This window comes from Dermacentor silvarum, chromosome 8, assembly GCF_013339745.2.
Source record: "Dermacentor silvarum isolate Dsil-2018 chromosome 8, BIME_Dsil_1.4, whole genome shotgun sequence".
NCBI lineage: Eukaryota > Metazoa > Arthropoda > Arachnida > Ixodida > Ixodidae > Dermacentor > Dermacentor silvarum.
In genome coordinates this window covers 7,779,823-7,800,036 of record NC_051161.1, presented here as the reverse complement: position 1 = coordinate 7,800,036, position 20,214 = coordinate 7,779,823, and the positions used below count along the sequence as shown (strand labels likewise).

The window sequence follows — 20,214 nt, the reverse complement described above, 5'->3', positions numbered from 1 at the left end:
AAGTTATTGATGCCACTTTGCCTGTCCTTTTGCATGGCTCCGATTGTTTGAATTGTGACTGTACACCGATTGAATATGTAGACAGTGTTAAATATTTAGCAGTTCACTTTGACAATGCTTTATCATGGAACGTTCATATGGCTTCCATTTATACAAAACTTCGACGAGCTGCGTGGTTACTTTACCGCGTCCGAAGCTATACTCCTATTAAAATAATGAAAATGTTCGTTCATGCGCTAGCTTATTCGCATATAAGGTATGGTATTGGTTGTTTCTTTAATTGCAGCAGCTTTTGAAAAGCTAAGGTAAACAAGTTAGTACAAAATATTCTAAAAAGTGTATACCCTACGATACAAACATTGATACGGATAGCCTGTTCAGGTCTCAGGAAATGCTGAACTTTGATTCAGTGTTTTTTTTTTTTTTTTTTTTTTTTTTTTTTTTTTTTTTGTGCCGTGATATTTCTGGAACGAAAATTTCGCGTACCTGCTATAAAACACACTGAGTCTACGCAGTCCCTCCAGATATGTTGTTCCTCGGACAAGAACTAATTATGGCAAAGGGCAAATTCATCATTACATTCCGAATTTGATTAATGAACTCCCCACTTCAGTATTGGAGCAACGAAGTTTATGTGGCTTAAAGAACGCCTTAAAAAATGGATATAAAAATATATATTACTCGTATGAAGCTAACTTTTATTTGTGTCTGTGTGAGCATTGCGATCGGTTTACACATTATACATATATCTATTTCACGGTTTTTCTTTGGCACATGTGCTAACGCAGTGTATATTCATGTAATAGTGTGATGCGTTTTGTTAGACGATTACATGTAGCACCTTTCTCACTCTGTTCTGTGCGTTTCTTGGTAATTTGTATTGTACGTGTTATTGAAAATGCTGAAGAGCTTTAGTTTATATTTTGAAACGTTAGTTATGCTCCAGAACCTATTAATGCGATTTTGCCGCGACTGTCAGGTCTCTGCCACACAAGCCCTTGGAAGACTTCGGTAACACCGCGCAAGAAATGCATGTACCTAAGAACTCGCAATAAAAGCTGTTGTTGTTGTTGTTGTTGCTGTTGCTGTTGCTGTTGCTGTTGCTGTTGATGTTGATGTTGATGTTGATGTTGATGTTGATGTTGATGTTGTTGTTGATGTTGTTGATGTTGTTGATGTTGTTGATGTTGTTGATGTTGTTGTTGTTGTTGTTGTTGTTGTTGTTGTTGTTGTTGTTGTTGTTGTTGTTGAATAATGAGTTCTGCAAAGTTTGACGTCCCGAAATCGCACACTCGGTTACCAGGGACACCTACTGTGGTGCTGTCACTGCTGTAGTTTAATTTTGACCACCTGGAGTTTTGTAACTTGCGCCCAAATCTAATAAGTACACGAGTGTTATTGCATTTTGCCTTTTTTTTTTAACTTTCTTACCTTTCTCTCTCTTTTTTTCTACGAGGGTTTCTTTCTGAAAAAGCCGTACGAGCTTTCTCTGTAGTTTCATGCTGCTTTCAGGTGGACGCGCATTTTCTCTCTCGCCCTTAAGAGGTTTTATGTGATTAGTACGGTATAAACGACGTGGGCGTAGAATGCTATATTTGTCTATCTACATGCGAGTGAAAGAAATGGAAGCAGAAGACGGGGAAAGTATGCACAACGGCAAGAAAATAACGGTAGCTGGCACAAGCAGCAGCAGCAAAGCGCTTTTCGCCTCAAAAGGCATCCTCCCGCACGCGAACGCACCCCTCTCCCCTTCTCTCCACCTATGGGGGGACTCGTGGCTAGCGGGAAGCGAATGCACTGCACTCAGCTTTATTAATAGCGTGCACTGCTGTTAAAGCGACGACTGTCGTCAGCTAAGCACGGCCTCAATTCATCCTGGGGCACCTACGGTTCACGATTGACTGGATGCCTGGCCATTCACGTCACTGATCACAGCGATTGGTCAGCACACTGGCGTCAGTGGTGTGTGCAGAGAGCTCCGCGAATTCGGGCCCGCTGACAAAATGTAATCGTGGGGATCCGCAATGCTGCACGATTTCAGCGAGGCCCGACTATAAGCGCCCGTTCTGCACGCGCGCTGAGACCGAAGCAGCTTTCCACGCTCAGTTCCGTGCATCGCTGTGAATGCTGAGCGTGTAGAGAAGTCATCCTACTTTTTTCGCACAGCATAGTGAGCGTGAAGACAGCTTTAAAGGAACGACCATTGTAATCGCATAGGCAGGGAAGTCTTAGGTCAGTTTCGTTATTTCTTCGGCGAAATAAAAATGCGCGATGTACGAGGTAAACATCCGAGCAAGTAGTGGTAGGATGTTTCTCTACGCGTGTCCAGCCCGTCGGAGTGGCTTCGACGTCGCTGCACGCATTTGAGCGCGCGGAGAGAGGTGGGAGTGGCCACAATAGCGGCGCGCGTTTCCCACGGAAGCCGGAGCGTGCTGCCGCATGCCGCCCATCGCGTGCGCGCTCCTCTCCTGTGGCATTTGCCACTCGCGGCGGAAATCGCGCACGGAGCGAACGTCTCCTCATTACAGCAGACAACCAATACACGGCTGGTAGTAACGCGGGATGGACGCGGCATGTCTGGTGCACTACGGCTCAGTGGCCCCGGACTTTCTTCAACTACGAAGCTTTATTTCTGATAAATCCGCGCGGGTTTCCTTTGTATCTTGATGCTGCAGTCGAGTGGAAGCCTTCCTCCACTTTGCGGGTTTCCGCAGAACTTATTTGACACAACTGCTTGTCATACGTTTACCGCCATATTGGCCCCAGGAGCCTGCGTACGAGTCTTGGTGTGGCGTGCACTTGCAGTAAGGAGCTTGCAGGGGCCGTAATAGCGTCACACGGTAACAGCCAGTGTGGGAAACACGAAGCAAGATTTCGACTAGGTTGATAGCCGAGTCCAGCCGGAGTCCTTTCTAGCTTTACGGAGCGGCACCTATAGGTGGCGTTGAAAGTTGACCCTCGCAGACATTTACGACTCGAGGCGCCTCGTCTTGGAGACAATGCATGTATATACCACAGGCAAAAAAAAAAAAAAAAAGTAATTACAAAAACTACGTGCGTACGCAGCCAGTTGATGCTGGCTCCAGATTTACTCCACAAAAAGACCCTTTGAGAAACAGCTGTTGCTAGCTAATATTATGGTGTCGCAAAAAAAAACTTAAAAAAAAAACGTAACGTCATGCATTGACTGCTTCTTTGTCGACTGAGGTTCATGCGCAAGCTTAGCGTCATTCAAACAAAGATCGGTGCATTTCAGCGATTCCTCTCACGCTGAACTCGTCTGCTGCCACAGCAGCAGGCTCTCATATATCAGCCGGACACGTTTCTCAAGAAAAGTACAACTTCTACCCGGCGAATGCGACGTCGTTCTCGTTCGCGATACTGTCTGTTGTCGCCTCCAAAAAGCATGCACAAAATGCATGACGGAGCGCCGTTCGGACAACCGATGACGCAAGAGAATTGGAGTAGAAGTATTACATTATCCCGGCCCACCTTTTCTCTTTTTCTTTTTTTTTTTTTTTTTTTGCAGGAATAGGCAACGAAAGCTTCAAGTTTATAAGTGAGCATCCCCCCTCGGCTCCATGCAAAGAGAGGCAATAGAAATTCTGGATAAACGGTTGCTCCTTTTCTGAGCTTGATAAGTACTGACGGGCTAGTTGCTAATCCATTATTTTGATGAAGGCAGTGCACTTGGAACAAATACAAACAGGAAATGATGGGGAAATACATAGGCGCGGACATACTTGTGTATGACAGCGCCCGTGTACGTCCTCATGACTCAAGTATGTGTGAACGTCTTTTTTTTTTTTTTTTTTTTTTTCAAGTGCGCTGCTTCACCAAATTGCTTTTATGAAACGGAGTAGTCCTCGTGTCCGCCTTGGGTGAGATAGTTGCGATGTCCGCGATGACACCATCGACGTTGAGCAACTGCTTGAAAGCGACAACGCCAGAGCTGATTCACTTTTGTCGCTGCTGTAGATCAAGGAATGATATGACATCATGAGACCTGTGCTGAATATATATAATTTCTTTTTTTTCAATTATTCTTCGGGTAGTATACCATACTATCTTGTGACGTACGTGTCTGCTACCAAGATGACAATCGACTCAACATTCGGAAATTGGCAGCCATATTGAGCATATCTCCTCAGCCAATTGGTTGGATACATGTAAGCGCCATTTTGATGCTGTTATTACGGACGTGCTTCATTTCAAGGCAACTACAAAGAAGTAGCTTTGCGACACTGACACCCAGATCAAAAGTGGCGACCTGAATCATGTGGTATACCTTTTAAAACACAGGCTTAAAGAAATTACAGGAACATGCAAGTTCTTCATTGTAACGTCATTTTCTTGATTCGTTTGAGAAAATATCGTATGTTTAGTCTAGTAAAAGACGAATAGCCTTTGTTGTCAATAATGTTTGCTTGCCCCTGAATTCTGGCACAGGGAGTAGAACAGCCCGCTTTCTCTCCAGTTAGGTAAGAGAGTCTAAATTTTAAACATAAATCCTGCCATAGAAGGACCCTAAAGGCAACTTGTGTCATAGTTTACTACAATTATTACTAGAGGAGAGAGAGAGTAAACTGTTATTTCGAGAATCAGCGTGAAATAGTTCTTTCAGGGTGGGTGGCTCCCTTAGTCCAGAAAGCCCTTGGCGATCGCTGCTTCCCGTGCCTGGTTCACCAGCTATTGCTGATCTTCCAGGTCTGAGGCTGCGAGCTAAGCCTCCCACGATTCTTCACGGTCCTCTTCTGTTTCGTCCTTGTTTTCTGTGGCGTCTGCTTGGTTGGGCATTGCTAGAGGAAACTCTGACGTTAGTGGCTACTGGAGTTACCTTATATAGGAAGCCTATATACAGTAATTCTAGCGTCTGCAGGAGCTGCTAGTATGGCTTTTCAGTCAGGGTGAGAATGATGGGTAATACATGGATTTGTCTAAACCTGGTCCTTCTGGCTTCAAACGGCTTTGTGGCTTTGCAAATCGATCATTTCGAACAAAATATTACGCTATTAACAAACCGCAATGTATGTGCATGTGCGCAGAAATTTATTGCTCTCAGCGTTTAGAAGGGTGTGTTTCCTAGAATTTTAAAAAGATAAAGCGTAATTACGCAACGTCTGAACCCACAATCATGAAAATTAGACAAATCCATGTACTATACCCATAATTTCCGTGGCATTTGAACGATCGCAGCGCCAATAATTCCCTCTAGTAATTTGTGTAGGAAAACCTTTGCCTTACGGTGGTGGGGCTTGAGCGCACAAGTTAAAGAGGTGCCGCTGCTCCGTATGTCCGAAATGGTCCCTGCGGAGCGTGGCTGTCAGTGGCTGCTTCAGCACACACGCGCGCGCACACCTCCTCTCTCTCTCCTCCGCCCAGTGACGCCGCAAATCACGCGGCCGGGTAGAGTCGCGCGTGGCCGTGGGAAAAATTCGGCGGCCAGGCCTCCTCGTGTGTTTGCGGTGCGAGGAGGACGAGATCGTAGCCGAGGTGTCGTCGTTGCTCGACGCCGCAGGTGCCGTCGCCGCATGCGGTCGACACGTCTCGCCGCTGCGTCTGTACGCCGCGCTGTCGATCGAACCGGGCCGTGTACGACGTGCCGCCACTACGCTCGCTCGTACGGATTCGGCACAGCGCTGCCGAGGTATACTTGGATCGCTTCGATTTTTGTTTGGGTACAGCAGAACGGGTTCGAACAGACATTCTCCCCGTACGAGGTGGCCACGCACCGTCGTCCACTGCTCTTCCGCTGACATCAGGTTTCGTTTAGAAATCCCCCCCCCCAGGAACCATGGAATCATGTTCTGCGGACTCTCCTGGCTCAACGTAATAAATGCCTACTTGACCAGTAGTATTTCAATTGCACTCACGAACTCCTCACTGCGCGCATGAATAACGCTCAAAACATTCAGCTGCACTCATTGAGCGAGTCCTGTGAATGCAAGATCGCCGCGAAAACTTCTCAGACAACTCGAATGGAAGGGCATTGGATGTGCTCGTTGCGTACATCTTAATTGGTACACGGGTACCTGGATTACTCGATGTATAGGCATCTGCCTTATTCCTTCGTTCCTTCTCCCCCATCCCTCTTTCTTTTTCTTTTTTTTTTCGATTAAGAGTGCTTGATTGTCTACTCTCTATCTAGTTCCGTATTACGTCCATCTACCTTCCCGGCAGATGCGAGCTACTATAGGCGAGACTGAAAGAGAACGCACGGGCTCTATTAATGACAAAAGCAGAATATCTTAATATTGTAGGTATTTATTAAGCTATTTGTCATCTGTACATGACCATCACGTGGGGTTCACATGGGGTTCTTCTTCATCATCGCTTGTGGGGCTTTCTCTTAAATGTGATCTGTGCTTTGGGCGTGGTCGTTTCGCCATATCTCCGACGCGTAATAAACGTCGTGATAACTGCTGCGTCACAAGTGGTGGAGGTGCTGGGTTAATCTTCCTCGCCCTGGCGAGGAAGTGCTGCTCTAAACACCAGTTCGTACTCCTGGCTTGTATGACAAGTTTCAGCTTCGGTTCATCGGCCCCTACAAAGTCTTGGAGCAGACCTCTCCGGTTATAACTATCGCGTGGCACCTGTTATTGTTCCAAATGACCGCCGCTGCCGCGCTGCTGAGGTTGTCCACGTTTCCCGTATGAAGCCTTTCACGAGATGTTCTCCGTCCCTTTGAATTGCGGCCAGGATGGCCGCTCTCAGCGCGGGGGGAAATTAGTGTGGGCATTTATTAAGCTATTCTTTGTCATCTGTACATGATCATCATCACGTGGGGCTCTTCTTCGTCATCACTTTTAGGGCTTTCTCTTGAGTGTGATCTGTGCTTTGGGCGTGGTCGGTTCGCCGCATCTCCGACGCGTAATAAACGTCGTGATAACTGCTGCGTCACAACATAAGCATGTGAATGAAGCACACTTACCGAAGTCTAAAATTTTCCATAATGGCAAAATGGCTTGTTTTCATAAAGCTTCTCGTTTATGATTTCTGGGTGAGCCATCCACTTAAAAGCAGACTTACCCATTCGGTAGTTATATTTAAAGCCATTCTCAGGAGTATTGCAGCCGTTCTACCTTTCTAAGTGCTAAATCTATTTCAGTTCTTGGAGTTATAGATCACGTCATCAATGGGCCTCTTCGATTATCCGTCTCTGACAGTCCCGGACTGTCCGAGAAGCTGCACGCTTATTGGCTGAAAGCACTGCTTCGGGCAGTCCGGGACTGTCAGGGACGGATAATCGAAGAGGCCCAATGATACCCCGCGGAGGTCTAATGCTGTGTTTGTCAACAGACGTGACTCGTTCAAAGGCGAGTCTGACGACTGGCTCTTCTCTCAAAAACCTGTCGAGAAAACGCGCGGCATAGCACCGAACCGCTTTGTACAGTTTGGGGGAAACTGCGCCTGCATAAAATTGTAGGGACCAGGCGGCTGCTAACGAAATTCTTGTCACTGGATTTATGAACGAAGACACCACTCTTGCCCAAACATTTGCACGTGAATGAGGCGTACCCTTCTCCATTTTTCGATATATTTCATAGCAAGTCTTCATTTTCCAAATACGAATTCTACCATCGACTCTCGCCGAACCATGTGATGCCCCAGCAAGCCACAGTAAGCCATAGCAAGCCACGCCATAATTAAGTTCAGCAGGTGGTGTACTGATATTTCAAGGTGCGTGGCGAGAACTATAAATGAAATGACTAATATACGAAAACTGACTTCGCCCTGGTGGGTGAGCCTCCAGTTACACAGAAGAAACGCTGCTTCAAATGCACGCTTGGTTCTGCAGCCCGCCGCGGAGCTCCTGTGGTAGCGACCACAAGAACTGCAGTTAACAGTGCATTAGGCCAGCCTCCTTGCTTTCACCTCCAGTCTTCTGTTCTCTCACCCTTCCCTTATATATATATATATATATATATATATATATATATATATATATATATATATATATATATATATATATATATATAAAGAATAAATTTGTCAGCACCGTCCATGGTCAACGAAACCATCCCCAACACGATTAAGGCAGTCACATCCTACCTCCATTCTATTCTGGTTGGATGTTTGGACACTAAGCGTCGGCCATTATAGTTCCAATGTGGGGCACGGGACGGCGGTACCATTTCGGCTTAATTCGCAGTGCGAACTCTTGCTCTTTGATTGGCTCTCCCGTAGAGATAAAACTTCAAACCTATAGAGGGATCTAATCGCTCTTTTGCGTCATACTCCTCTCCACGGCATCACCTTGCAAGCGGCATACTATCGCAACAATCGCTGGCGCTACTACGCACTACACGCCACGCGGCCCCGTCCCGTAAGAGAAGTTTCGGCCCCCTCCCCCCTGAAGCATCCTCGCGTTCGTATGCCTCCTTCCCCCCAGAAATTATCGCCGCGTGCTCCAACTGCGCGCGATACCATCAGCAGCAGTAGCAGCGCCCGTGCGAAACCGAAACTAAAATTGCGCGCACCGCGCTCTCCAAGCCGCCGTCACCGGGATTCTGCCTTTATTTTTCTCGTTTTGCGTTGCCCCCCGCGTAATCCGTAGGGCACGCTTGCTAACGGAGCGTTCTCCCTCCTCTCCCAAATCAGCAAGTGCGGGGCCAAGCGGCGGCCTGCCACGCTCCCGGCCATTATGCCGCGGCTGCCGAAAAACTCTTCCCACGGTACGCGGCCCTTCCCCGCACGCCGCGTGGGAAAGCGGCTCCTCCCGGCTGCAGTTCGGGGGGGAGTGTGCTGCAGCGGCCGCTTGCGACGCGTGTCTCCTCGCAGTCGGCACGCAGCACGCGCGCCATGCGACGACGTACGGCCAACATGATGGACTCGGACTACGACGCCTCGTCGTCCCGAGGGTAAGCGGCGCGGGGGTGGAGAGGAGGAGGCGACCGGCGCCCGGACACGTGCCCGCAACCGGGCTGCATTCGGGATTCGCGCACGCGACCGAGCGGACGTGCAGCGCGCGCGCCTTGCCTCTCCTCCGCCGTCGGACGCCCGCCTGGACGTTGTTGGTGCGCGTGTGCCGCCGACGTCGACGACATGTTTTCGTTCGGCCATTCCGGGACCAGCTCCGGTTCCGGCAGTTGCCAGCTGCTGACCAGGAAGAAAAGACGAGGCGTGAGTTGCTTCCTCCTAATAAGGGCCCGGGACGAGTGTCCTTCGCGACTCATCCCCGACGACGCGGAACATTGGCTACATCATAGTACTACACGAAGCCTCTCTTGAATCTATCTACCGACAATGTCTAGCACTCTTCAGTTTCGGTCGATGGGTGCTGCCACCTTAAATACGTTGGACTGCCAATTTCTTGACTGTTCCACTTGGTGACTACGAGTTAACGGACTTGTACAACGCCGACCTGCCCTAAACACTTTGCTTTGGTGGTGCCCACTTTGCTTAGAAGCCAATAAGAACATGGGTTAATCCTGAGATTATGACCATGCTGTAAGCGTGAGGAGCTTATGTGCTATGGCGAAGAACTGTGCAGGATGACCGCGGATATTTCTCACTAGACGTATAAGTTACAGGTGAGCCACGTGACCACCGAGTGCGAGACACAAGCCGGCTCCCAGCTTTGTGTCATGATAAACTAGGGGTGTCTGTCATTACACGTCAAGGAACGGAAACAGTCCTGAGCGACAGAGAACCACGAGATGTGATGGTATCAGAGTTCGCAGAAATATAGGTTGGAGTTGCGATCCATAGTGTTCGCGCTAGAAATGGCAGCAAGAGAGAGCACTGGTACGGTACAAACCTTCGTATAGCAACAGACTCCTAACTTCGTTCGGAGGCTGATTACGATTATAACCCTTCGATAGTTCCACACGTTTCAGTATCCATATCCTTGCTCCTCGTCATGCCTCGCGAAGTAGCCTCACACTCACGTGCAGTCAGACACAAGGTCACGACTATAGTGCTTCGCGCAGCTGCCGGCTTGACCTAATTACAGTGACACTCTATCGAGCCGTTCTTCTCCGCAGATCATCGAGAAGAGGCGGCGTGATCGGATTAACACGTCGCTGACCGAACTTCGTCGGCTCGTGCCCACGGCATTCGAAAAGCAGGTAAGAGTGCAATTTACATCGTTCTCGTAGAAGTATCTCGGTGCGCTTATTATTTCGATTCACTGTGGAGATGTGGCGACGAGAGCTTCCCTCTGTGGTTTTAGATTGGTCTCTGAACGCTAATCAAGCACATGCAAAGCACGTAATCGTAAACGTTGACAGCGCGATATCCCGGGAGAAACCGGGTCCGTATTCACAAACATTTATTACGCAGAGTGTTCGTAAAAGCAACTTCTGAGCAATCCTGATGCAGGACATATTAGAGAAGGCAGTCGGCCAATGACACTTTCGACGAACGAAGGGCTTTGTAAATTCTGCCGCTGAATATTTCCGATGCCTGGACTATAGTATACGCCGTGCGTCAGCTACGTCGCGAAACCAGCGTCCCGTAAACTATTGACGCCGACTGTGCACGAATGGCGAGCGGTAACGTACCGCGAAATGAACACGAAAACGTTTTCTTTTTATGTGGTAAACCTAGAACTTTTTCATACCTAGAACTTCTGCCTAAAGCTTCCTTCTCATGCATGTGGTAAATTTATAGTCCGTCGTTGTTTTCGTTGCACTTTTAGGAATATTTGACTTATACAGGTAGATGACATTGCATAATTTCTGATAGATTACATCGCGCTTCGACAGCATGCAGTATTCGACGAAGAAATATCCGACTACTGTAAATGTACGCATGTAAAAAAATAATAGAAAATAAAGAGCGTATACGAGAACTACGCCGGCCTCAAGTATCTCGCTAATTCTAACTACACATAACACGTATTATATACTGCCTTTCTAGCTGCAGCAGCTGCAGGCTATGCAGACGCCCATGTCTTGCCTGGATAGCGCAGTGGCGAAAAAGTGGCCGTTTCGTCCCCTCCATTTTGGCTCTTCCTTCTGCCAGCGTCTTTAACGTGTGCTAGTATACATGCGTCAGTTAGCTCATCGTGAAATCGTCAAACTTTCTATGGAGCTAGCTTGAACAGCTATATAGTTAAACTAGGAAGTATTGCCCTTCGTCGAAACACGAAAACGTTTCACTAAATGGCTGACCGTCGCGTGCGGTATATGAAGCACGTAAATGTTCTAAACTTTTGACCGACAAGTACAGTATGCGCGATGGCGAACGTACTTGTCAGTGAGAGTCATATGTGATATGCTTCCTGATTTCTGCAGAAACTAGGAGAGTTCTGCGTATTAAAATCTTGCTTGAATGATCAAAGTAGCGTAGGATGCCGAATGTTAGAAGATGGTGAGCCATACGGTCGATTACATCTGCGCGATAGACCTTTGAATTTTCTAAGTGAGTTTGTCAGCGTACTTATGACGCGCAGTTATGCAACGTATACTGGACGTATATTATGCTCTAGTCGTACACGCGGCGAAGTGAGATGACCGCTATATTAAGAGACCACATTACGCCATCTCGCAGGGATCCGCCAAGCTCGAGAAAGCCGAAATCCTCCAGATGACGGTGGACCACCTTAAGATGCTGCACTCCAAAGGTGAGGATCGTCGTCAGCTTGCGAGTTCTATGCGTCGCATCCCTCTCCGGGTTATGTTAGAGCTTAGATTGGACGACTAAGTTACAGTCTTCTATGAGAATAACTGCGTGCTGCACTTGACATTTTATGAGTGGCGTTTGACGGCAAATAGTTCCTTGTATTTGCTCGCAAGTAGCACAGATAAGGTAAATCACGTACAGTGTACCCGAATCTGCATTCAACAAGCAAGCAGGAAGCAGTTTATTTTCCCGAAGAATAAAATACAGAATGAATAATATATTTAGGATAAGACCTGCTTCGTTGTCCCCAGTGTAGAGTATAGTACGTAAGCCAGAGCAAACTAACGCTCAAGCCGACCTCTCTGCCTTTCTTCAAATAAACCTCTCTCTCTCTCTCTCTCTCTCTCGTTGTCTGACGTGATATATATATATATAATGTGTGTGTGAGAGAGACCTTCCAAAGTACCTTTAGTTGCGCAATAATTACACAAAAATTACGCAATGTAGCTTGGAATATTATGAAAAACATTCGGTGGCGCATGATGAAATTAGCAAATTTATTCATTTCGAAAAAAAAAGGAATAATATAAATGGAAAATATACACTGGGATCAAGTTAGTTCTCAATGAAAATTACCAGTGGTATACTTGACAGAACTACAAAACGCCAGAATGCAATATAGCAGCGCCAAAATGAGAACCGCAGAGGTTTTTATTAACTCTGGGTTTAATTTAGAGCAGCTAGTGATGTCATGTCGGAAGGCTAAAAAAGTTTTATTAAAGCGAACAAGCCCCATTTAGTATCTCCAGCAGCTGATCCTTGGGAAGGCACGCAAGGCGATGGAAGTAAACAGAGGAAATGACAGGAGGGCTGTAGTTAATTTAATACTCATCACGGTGGTCTGTCCGAAAGCAGAGGCCCTTGCTCCAGAGTGAGTCTATAGGCGGTTACTCAAGTCCGTTTATTTCAAGGTTCTGGCGAAGCTTGTGCAGCTTCTTGAGCTGACGAAACACGAAGCCACGTTCCCACGGTCTTCGCACGCAAGCAAGTGTAATTACTTTAATGCACACACCGCATTGAAGGTCCCAAACACTTGCCAACACACTTCGAGCTCTTTAACTTCGTTGTTCAATGTTTACGGGGTGACAGAAAACGTGGACTGGTTTTTCTGTTCTCCGCCGGCTTAGCATGACACCTTGAGCCCGACTGCAGAAGGGGTGGAAAAATAAACAAATAAATTAACCGACTAAAGAAGTATGCTTTTTGGCTATTATGCTATCAGTCAGCGACGTCTTGTAGGATCTAAGGGGGCTTTACTCTCATCCGTAGGGAATAGGCAACGTCCAAACATATTGATTTTCATTGATGCCATCATGAGCACGCCGAGTTTTAACAGCGGAGCTGTTTAAGCAGGCCGCTTAGTGCGAACAGAAAACTGCGCCTGGCGATGACGTCACCACGCGTTGCCTAGCAACGCCTCACACAGCTGGTGCGAGGCGTTGCTAGGCGACGCACGTTACGTCATCGCTCGGTGAGGTTACCTCTCTCTCCCAGGTTACCCTCGCCACAGCGCGAGGCGATGCCGACGTATCCGGCGTTCGTCGGTCGTGTGCCCCGGCTGCAGCCGGCGTCGAGATGTGACAGGCTGCATTTCGTGCCAGCCTCGTCACCCAGAATGGACCGCATCCGCGTCTCGTCGAGCAAGATGGGCTGGTGGACAGCCGTGATTATGGAAGGCGCGAAAACCGACCCCTCTATAGTCAAACGTGTGCGCCGCCTAGACGCATGCGCATTTTATACGAAACTAGGAGTTTCAGGGTGATACGAAACTGCGAACGCGCTGCACGTGCCGCCACCAGTCACCATCAGCCCACCTTGCTCGACGAGACGCGATCCATTCTGGGTGACGAGGCCGGCGCGAAATGCAGCATGTCGCATCTCGACGCCGGCTGCAGCCGGGGCACGCCGACGAACGCCGGATACGTCGGCCACGCCTCGCGCCGAGTGCTGCGCTTTGGCTGGCGTGGCGTCCCCTTGCCGAGGGCGTTCGCCGTGTCAACGCTACGGCAGACTATAAAGTGGCCCTTAGAACCAGAGTATTGTCCCGATACTCTTCTTCTCTCCTGTTCGCCTTCTTCGATGAAACGGCGGGCTTCGTCAGTATGTATGCTGGCTCTACGATTTTGATTTGCGTTGTAATATATGGTATCCATTCTATACGCTGTTGTAGCTCTGTAATCTGTTGTTCGACGTAATATTTTCCTTTAGTGTCCCTTTAACGTTTCGTGTAGAAGTCCACTCCAAAATTTCAAAAGTTTTCAATTTCAGTGCCTCTTCAAAAGTTTCGGAGCTGTTACGCGCTTGATCGGAACTGTCCCCTAACAACGGGATCCCTATCGCGTCACTTGTCGGATTGCTCCAAGGCTATACGAAGATGGGCAATGACGCACTTGTACTCTGCACCTCGGAGCACCTGGAATGCTGCAGTCACAGTGACCGGCGACTGTTGCCACTCGCTTAGCGGTTCAGCTGCTTCGAAACTTTTGTGAGATGTTGTTGCTATATATGCTTACTTCGCCAGAAGTATCCCCCCTACTGGTGCATTTAGTAAAGTCAACGCGTCGTATCTGGGCTGCTTCTCTGTTTTGCGCAGTGTTCGAGACGCGATCTCGCACCCAACCAATCTCCGCGAACTGTAGTAAGACTCCACATGTCCCTGATTTACCGGGAGCCAGCTACGCACGGTGTGCGCGAGTTGCCTGCTATCGGCGTCCAACAGGTAGGACAGGGGAGGGCAGCCCGAGCCACCGGCGGCGCGCACGCACGCACCTCTCGTCGAGGCGGCACGCAGCGAAGCGCTTTCCCACGCTTGATCCGCTCGGTCCGTCGAGCAGCAGCGGCGACTGTAGCGTGCGAGTTTCGGGTTGCGTAGTACGTGCGTGCTCGACCACTTCCTTGAGAGCGCCGCCGCAACCGCGCCAGCAGCGTCGTGCAGATAAAGCGCGCGGCGCCGAACAAGGCGCCTTTCGATGTGACTCCTTTTGGCGGCGCTGGGTTGCTTTGTCTAATTGGGTCTTCTGTTCGTCCCTCGCTGTACACGATATGCGTGCGGGTAAAGTAGCTCACACGGGCTAGGTGGCTCTTTGTCACCACCCCGATTCAAAGGGGGGATGCCGTTAGAAATCATTATCATCATCGTCATCATTAGACCTGGCTTTGTGTCGGCGTTATCGAACTACCGGTGAAGGTTCCCAACGTGTTGCAATGAACTTACCCAAGGAGTTGGTCTACTCCGCAGAGTTTGTCCTAGGGTGGCAGCATCCGCATTACGTGGCAGACTTCAGGGCAGGACATGATAACATCGTGTTTTCAGTAAAGCACTACCACCAGAACGATGTTCACCAACTGGGCGAGCTCGCAAGTTCTATCGCGGTATGTTCACCGGTTGTGATAGGTAGACGTAGCTTGCTTGTTGAGACGGTGGAAGCCGCATGCTTTCCGCTACTCCTTTTCACTTGTTGAGACTATCGATTCATGAGCGATTCATGTGCAAAATTCAGGACATGCAACAAAAGAGCCCACTATCTCTTGCGAACACTGATGTACACCGACAAGTGGTGAAAAAGGAGACTAAACAAATGACAGAAGGGAAACAACAACTTAGTAAGAAAAAACGATTGCCTGTTTGTATTCACATGAAACTTAACTTCACTTCAAAAGCATGACTGTGCTGACAAAGGTTTTCACGGCAATTCTGGTGCAATTCTGGTAGCATGAATTTCTCATTAGTACAGACGTCCTCCTGCCGATTATCCCAGAAATAATGTCATCGGTAAGTCTCTAATAAAGCCGTGCTTCATAGCCTGTGGTTTCTTCGGTTGTGCAATCCAGAAATACTCATCTTTGAGCTCACAGCTATAGACTTATTTGTCCAATGAAATGGGCAGATGGTTTGTGGGAGCTTGGTCATGACCAAGCCGTATATGACTATAGATTAATAAATAGTTGTATGAAGCTTTAGATCTGTTTAAGGCAGATGGTTTGTGGGAGCTTGGTCATGACCAAGCCGTATATGACTATAGATTAATAAATAGTTGTATGAAGCTTTAGATCTGTTTAAGGAGCCTCCGTTCGCGGATGATCCATTCAAGAGCAACATACCTTGTTAGTTTCTTAACTATTACTTCTTTCCACAGTTGTTAACTAAAGCAGCAAGATTTAGTTGACTCAAGGCCGGCAGACGCTGAATATAATATATATTTATACATATGCCGGTTTTCGCTTGAGTGTTAAACAAAAGCGAGACATATGCCATAGTCATATAATAATATTACGATATTACGATAGCGTTTACGAATTGATCTATGCATGCACGCATGCAGGCGACACATTCAGCATTGATTATGTCCTCTTTTTTTGACGTACTGCAGGTGTGGATGCGTTCACGTTCGATCCGCACAAGTTTGCCATGGACTACCACACCATGGGCTTCCGCGAATGCGCCAGCGAAGTGGCACGTTACCTGGTGGCCATCGAAGGCATCGACCTGCAAGACCCGCTCCGGCTGCGACTCATGAGTCACCTGCAGTGCTACTCGGCTCAGCGAGAACTGGCCGCCAAGTCGTCCTGCTGGAGTCCCGCGAGTCCCACGGCTCCTCACTACCCGACGTCCGGCTCTCCCCAACCGTCTCCGGCCAACGCGGTAGTGGCGGCGGAGCCGTACACCTCGGGGAACGAGCCCCCGCGGCTCCCGCTCGAGACTAAGGGGTTCCGGCAGCACTTCCCAGCGGCTACCAGGGCGACGCACATGGCGCTCACGCACCCGTCGGCCACAGCGAACACCATGCTGCCGACAACGACACCACATGTCCAGGGGCCGCCGGGAAACCAGTACTTTCACGGCGTCGCCGCCGCTCACTTCTCGCCCATGACTCCCCCGACGTCGTCTACGACGCCCTCGTACGGCTCGGACCTGTCTCCGCTCTCCGGTTCCGGCGGCGTCAAACCGTACAGACCGTGGGGCAGTGAGATCGCCTACTGAAGGCGCTCGGTTCCGTGGTTTATCCGGCTTGCCTGAAAATGCGGCCACTGTCACGATTGCTTTCCACGAAGGCTCTTATGGTGTCCCCAAGAGGTCCCTCTGCGCAGAACCGAGCTCTTGCCTTGGCTTCACGCGGGTGACCCAAGGCGAGTGCACCTTTGTCAAGAAAAGCAAGTTCTTTGGACGTCCGTCTTCACCGTCCTATTTCTGACGACAGCCGTTGGAAACTAAACAAGAGCCGTGCAGAACGTTGCCTTGAAACCGCCAAGCAACTTCTCCAGTGACACTGCTTCCCACGGACTTGGTCATCGTGCTCTCACTGTCATCGGTGGCCTCTCAATTCAAGTTTCGGCGGACAGCAGAGTCATCAGAACGAACTTTGTTCACATTCCTGTTTAGCCGGACGCAAATCTCGAGTATGGCACAACAGCCATACTCGGTGAGCGAGAGGCTCGAAACTGATGTATCCACGCATTGCTTCCGTGCCGCAAGTGGAAGGCGAAAAACAGCGTCACGGCCGTCACTGCAAGCGCCAAGGCGGGCCCTTTGATGAGGTCCTCAAACAACGGTTCGTGCACCTATATGTGCGGATTCAAAACTTCGTCACGCATGTGAAAATCGTGCGTGGTGTGCTAGTCCACAAAACGTCAGATACTGTGAACTCGTGCCTTGCGGCAGCTACGCTCGTCAGGCAGGTCCGCCACTCTCAATGAAAAAAAAGAGAGAGAGAGAGAGAGAACGAAGTGTTTAAATGTCGCCAGATAAGGGAAGACACAACGAAGAAACAGTAAGACGAGCTGTTGTCGCGCGAGTGCTTACGTATTCATGGCGCGAATAGGTTGAAAAATGTAGCGTACTGTGTTTCAGCAGTGTGTGGGAAAAGCTTGGTATGGTGACAATCTTTGACACAAGCAATGGAAGAAGCAGAATTGTGGGAACTCTGTGCAAGCTTTTCTTCTCCTTCTCCTAATACCTGTGATATATTTATGTTCAAGAAAACACGAACTCGTGCTGAAAAAAATATATTTGTCTTAAGGGAGTATTCAGGGTATAATACAGAGCTACAACTTGCTAGTCAAATGTGTACAAGCTGCAGCATAAGAGCATTGTGTTAAAGACAACATTTTTCTCCAGCGTAATACATTCGAGATTTAAGGAAACACAAGCAGCATTGCGGTAAGAGCTTGATGGTTCAACAGTCACGTTAAGCTATACAACGCGTGCAGTGTGGCATATGATGCTAAAATTGTTCAGCATGCCCTGAGAATTAAGTGTATCAGCAATACTTGACTTGACCACAGACTGGTTTGAGCGTGTGCTTGTAGCTACTTTTGCGGGATCTGTGTAAGCGGCCGCCTGTCACCTTCCTTGCGCAGCTTTCATTTACATCCGCTGCATGGTCTGCCTTCAGTGCTAATTCATTTTACCTGGACACTTACAGAGCTTGAATAAATGACAACCGTTTAGCGCGTGTGTGTCGCGAAGTCCGAGTCAGGGGTGGAGCAGAATTGCAAGAAATCTACGCAGAAAAGAAATTGTCTTGGTATTTGTCCCACCTTCTTATAGTAGCGCGAGATGCCATTACCAGAGCGGTACCTGCTTCAAGCAAGTTTAGTCAGGCAGGTTCCTGAAGCAGGCGAAATCGGCTACAGCAGAGCTGTTGATAAATCGCTTATCAGGAAAGGTTTCTGTCAGTCTCAGCTGCTCCAAATTTGCTGCTGCTCGTGTGCTGCGTCTAAAGGTAAATCATAGTTAATGAAGTCTGCATGCATTCCACAAACAGTGTGTGCTCAGAGCAAATCTAAATACGTGCTCCCCCTCCCCGTCGTGTCCGCGGGATGTTTATAAGCGCTAAAGTAAATAGGATTGGCAGGTATGCTATGACATCTGACAATCGGTGCACGTTACGGGAAACAAGCTGGTATCATCCTTCGTTTCGCCGCCTTTACATAAATGCAGCGCTAGCGTGTCGAATTAGCTATAGGGCATCACCTCAATGCGACGCTCCACGGTTAACACCTTGCACCTCAACTCTAGCGCGACGTTGGCAGCTTCCTTTATCACATCTTTCTGAAACATCGTATCCCACCGAAGACAGCTCGGCAGCTGTGTCGCCACCTTTTCCTCAATGCTACACACCAACCGTTCCCCCTCGATCTATAGCCTCAGTTGGCGTATTGCTTTCGTGTGCATGGTCGCCATTTACATGAATGCGGTGTGACATGGAAGGTTGATACAGAGCGCGACGCGGCCTCTAGTAGAGGAATTTCTCTTTTAGTTTAGCGACCTATGTCGCGCAGGGATGTTTTCTTACTGTTTCACGAGCCTGTACCGAAATTTATAAGCTGCATAGCATGACGTCACGAAGAGGCGACGGTGCGCTGCCGTCTCTTTTAGAACACGTAAAGAAAAAAAAAAAGGTATGATTTTTTTTCTGCCGTGAACTTTCTCGAAATGCAAGGAGTAATAGACATGGCCAAGTTTTCGGAAGTTATGTTGCAAATATTGTTCAAAGCGGCGAACAGCGAAGTGCCAACTTCTGTTTTTGCCTGAAATATATGCTCACTTGTTTAAAAACATGCAGCATGCTTACACAGTTTGGTGTCACGAACCAGTGGCCGAAGTCAGATTTTCATTCGTAAGTGCTTTTTGTCAATGGCTGGCCACCTTGGCTAATTAATATGCCCGCCATCAGGATTGGATGGAATTTTCTCTTACGCTGCAATCGCTCGTGAGAGCGAATTGCAGCCGACTCTGGTGGTGGATATTATTAGCGAGCGTGGCCAGCCAAGCAAGGATCCCTTTACGAACGAGAAGCTTTGTCACATCTGCCCCAAAAGAGCAGTCATAGAAGAAATGTGTTTAAAACCCCTCGAATCATTGTATGTCTTAGATAATGAGCTTTCCAATTATAAAAACAAAAACAAAAAAGCATTCTTGCTCGAAGCTGCACTGACGTGTCTTCATTATGCACCGTATCGTCAGCGCGTTCAACATTGAAGAAGCGCTTTGCGTCTACACGAAAGAAACAACGCAGGGATATTTTCTGAAATAAAACAAAATACACACTGCGCATGTTTTAAGCGAATAAACAAATCTAGTCTTCTATACACGCCTGTCTCTGTCATTTCTCTTTGACCTTGTCGCAAGCACGTACACGACTGCACGGTTGGCTATCCTACACACAATGTAAAATAATTGGCGACCTTAAAAGTGAATAATGATGTGAATCGGTCCATAACTCACACCTTCTCACTTTTTTGGGTGCGAAGGTGTGGAGTATAGACACGTTTACAGCCTCGTTCATTTTTAAGGGTGTAAATTATTTTGCAGTGCAGAGGGAGGAGAAGATTAAATGGAGAAGGCTCCCTGAAGGCATCGGCGCACAAAAAAAAAAAAAAAAAAAAAATTCACGTGGTCACGGCGATAACAGTATCGTCCGTCAAAAAAAAAAAGAAAAAAAGAAAAAAAAAGCCGCAGTAGCGCCTTCGTACAGCCTTGTGCAACGATGAATAGACAAGAAGGCAAGAATAGACAACAGTCATGCGCTCTCACATACTTGTAGAGCATGGTGCCCGCTTTTACCTTGTAATCGCTGCTGCGCT

General features: G+C 48.2%; 1 protein-coding gene across 2 annotated transcripts in view; it reads left to right on the top strand.

Moving 5' to 3' along the window:
* Positions 1 to 19,704, top strand: part of LOC119460579 (hairy/enhancer-of-split related with YRPW motif protein) — a 74,511-nt gene extending 54,807 nt beyond the window's left edge. Inside the window, exons 1-4 of one of the 2 annotated variants that reach the window (XM_037721541.2) lie at positions 8,606 to 9,123; positions 9,987 to 10,070; positions 11,497 to 11,569; positions 15,999 to 19,704. In XM_037721541.2, coding sequence (XP_037577469.1) covers positions 9,046 to 9,123; positions 9,987 to 10,070; positions 11,497 to 11,569; positions 15,999 to 16,609 — 846 coding nt within the window. In that variant the 5' untranslated portion in view covers positions 8,606 to 9,045 and the 3' untranslated portion in view covers positions 16,610 to 19,704. Of the gene's footprint in view, positions 1 to 8,605; positions 9,124 to 9,986; positions 10,071 to 11,496; positions 11,570 to 15,998 lie in introns of those variants that run through there. The other variant, XM_049672191.1, reaches the window with a different exon arrangement.
* The last annotated feature ends 510 nt before the right edge of the window (positions 19,705 to 20,214 follow it).